Source organism: Triticum aestivum, chromosome 2B (genome assembly GCF_018294505.1).
Source record: "Triticum aestivum cultivar Chinese Spring chromosome 2B, IWGSC CS RefSeq v2.1, whole genome shotgun sequence".
In the NCBI taxonomy this organism is placed as follows: Eukaryota; Viridiplantae; Streptophyta; class Magnoliopsida; order Poales; family Poaceae; genus Triticum; species Triticum aestivum.
In genome coordinates this window covers 55,176,444-55,177,960 of record NC_057798.1, presented here as the reverse complement: position 1 = coordinate 55,177,960, position 1,517 = coordinate 55,176,444, and the positions used below count along the sequence as shown (strand labels likewise).

The following is a 1,517-nucleotide window of genomic DNA, read 5'->3' as shown; positions in this document are numbered from 1 at the left end:
CAATATTGATTTCCCCATTTATACGTGGGCAAAGATCCGTGTGGATTTTCTACGCGTCTGAAGGCGGTGGAGATAAATTGTCCATTGGCCACACTTACCATTTCCCATCTATAAATACCTTGCCATACGAGGCATACCAGCACCCAACCACCAGACTATCTAGTGGGAAGAGTAGGAAGATCCCCAATCTCCTCCAACACCATCTGGCTCTAACCTTCAGGTACATGTTCCATTATTTGTTTTTCCTGCCTTGTTTTATCATTAGGCTTCTACTGCTTCTAGTTTTATCATCAGCCTTCTGGTGCTTTTAGTGTCCATGCTTTACATCCATGAGAATGTTAGAGGTTGATCTATAACAGTATAGGGTGGAAGTATCCATTTTAATTTGATCTGTTAATCAATATCGTCATCGCTGTTGTTTTTAGCACCCATCTATATGCATTTATATATAATTGTTCGCATGTTCATTGTTTCTTTTCCATGTTGACCTTATCTAGGCACTTCGGTTTTTTTAGTCCTGCATATCATATAAAAGGAATGAACATGGGAAACTTTGCATGCATAGCACAGTCGATCGTTCTCTGTCATTGTTTCATTTCAAATAGACAATTTTGTTTTATTGTGTTATGAAATGTTTAAACTATGAGTTTAGTAATATATCAAGATTTTTCTAGTTGATTCTTTTCAAGAATAACAATGTGCTCACAAGTACTAATATGGCATGCGTCGATCAAGAATAAAATATATTCATGTGTTTGTAACTTGTTTAGGTGATCATGGAGCTCAAGGCCAAAGGATCCACCTTTATCAAGGCACTACTTGTAGAGGACATTAAAGTTTGTAGGTTGGTCCTCTCAACAGTTCTCCTCAGACTTCATTGTGAGCTTACTCTAGCCATGAATGGGAAGGAAGCTGTTGATTTGTTCCTTGAGGGGGAAAAGTTTGACATTGTTTTGTTTGATAAGAATATGCCCATCATGACTGGTCCAGAGGTACTTAATTTGATATCATTGTATATGCAAGTATTTTGCATGTATATATATAAATATAATCCTCTTATTTAGAAAAAATAAACAATATAATATTTATATTGCTCGACAGGCAATTATGAAGATTCGTGATATGGGGGAAACTGATGTGAAGATGGTTGGGGTTTCTGCCGATGATCATGCCATGGAGGCGTTCATGAGTGCTGGTGCTGATTTATTTGTGCCCAAACCAATGAGGATGGAGGCTCTCAGCCCTATCATTCAGGAGGTCATCAACAAGAAGGAGAATGGCATGGTCTAGTGCAATTCATCTTGCTTAAGTGATGGAGCCAATAATAATGTATAACTTTTTGATATATGTTTGCTTTAGTCTCCGTTGTTGTGTTGCTTGTTCAAATGTATCATTTGATTTCGAGAATTTTATGTCAATGGCAAGACATAATTATCCCTAATAATAAGGTACCTATGATATATTGGATCGATATAATCTATAGGTCTTTCTATTTTTGGCCAAGGCTTCTCACTAAC

At 37.0% G+C, this 1,517-nt stretch overlaps 1 protein-coding gene across 1 annotated transcript; it reads left to right on the top strand.

Annotated features, from left to right (window-relative positions):
* Positions 1-776: 776 nt before the first annotated feature.
* LOC123040382 (two-component response regulator ORR42-like) lies at positions 777-1,290 on the top strand. The gene is made up of 2 exons (XM_044463246.1): positions 777-992; positions 1,102-1,290. The coding sequence occupies exons 1-2, from the start codon at positions 777-779 to the stop codon at positions 1,288-1,290; spliced, it is 405 nt and encodes a 134-aa protein (XP_044319181.1).
* Positions 1,291-1,517: the final 227 nt, after the last annotated feature.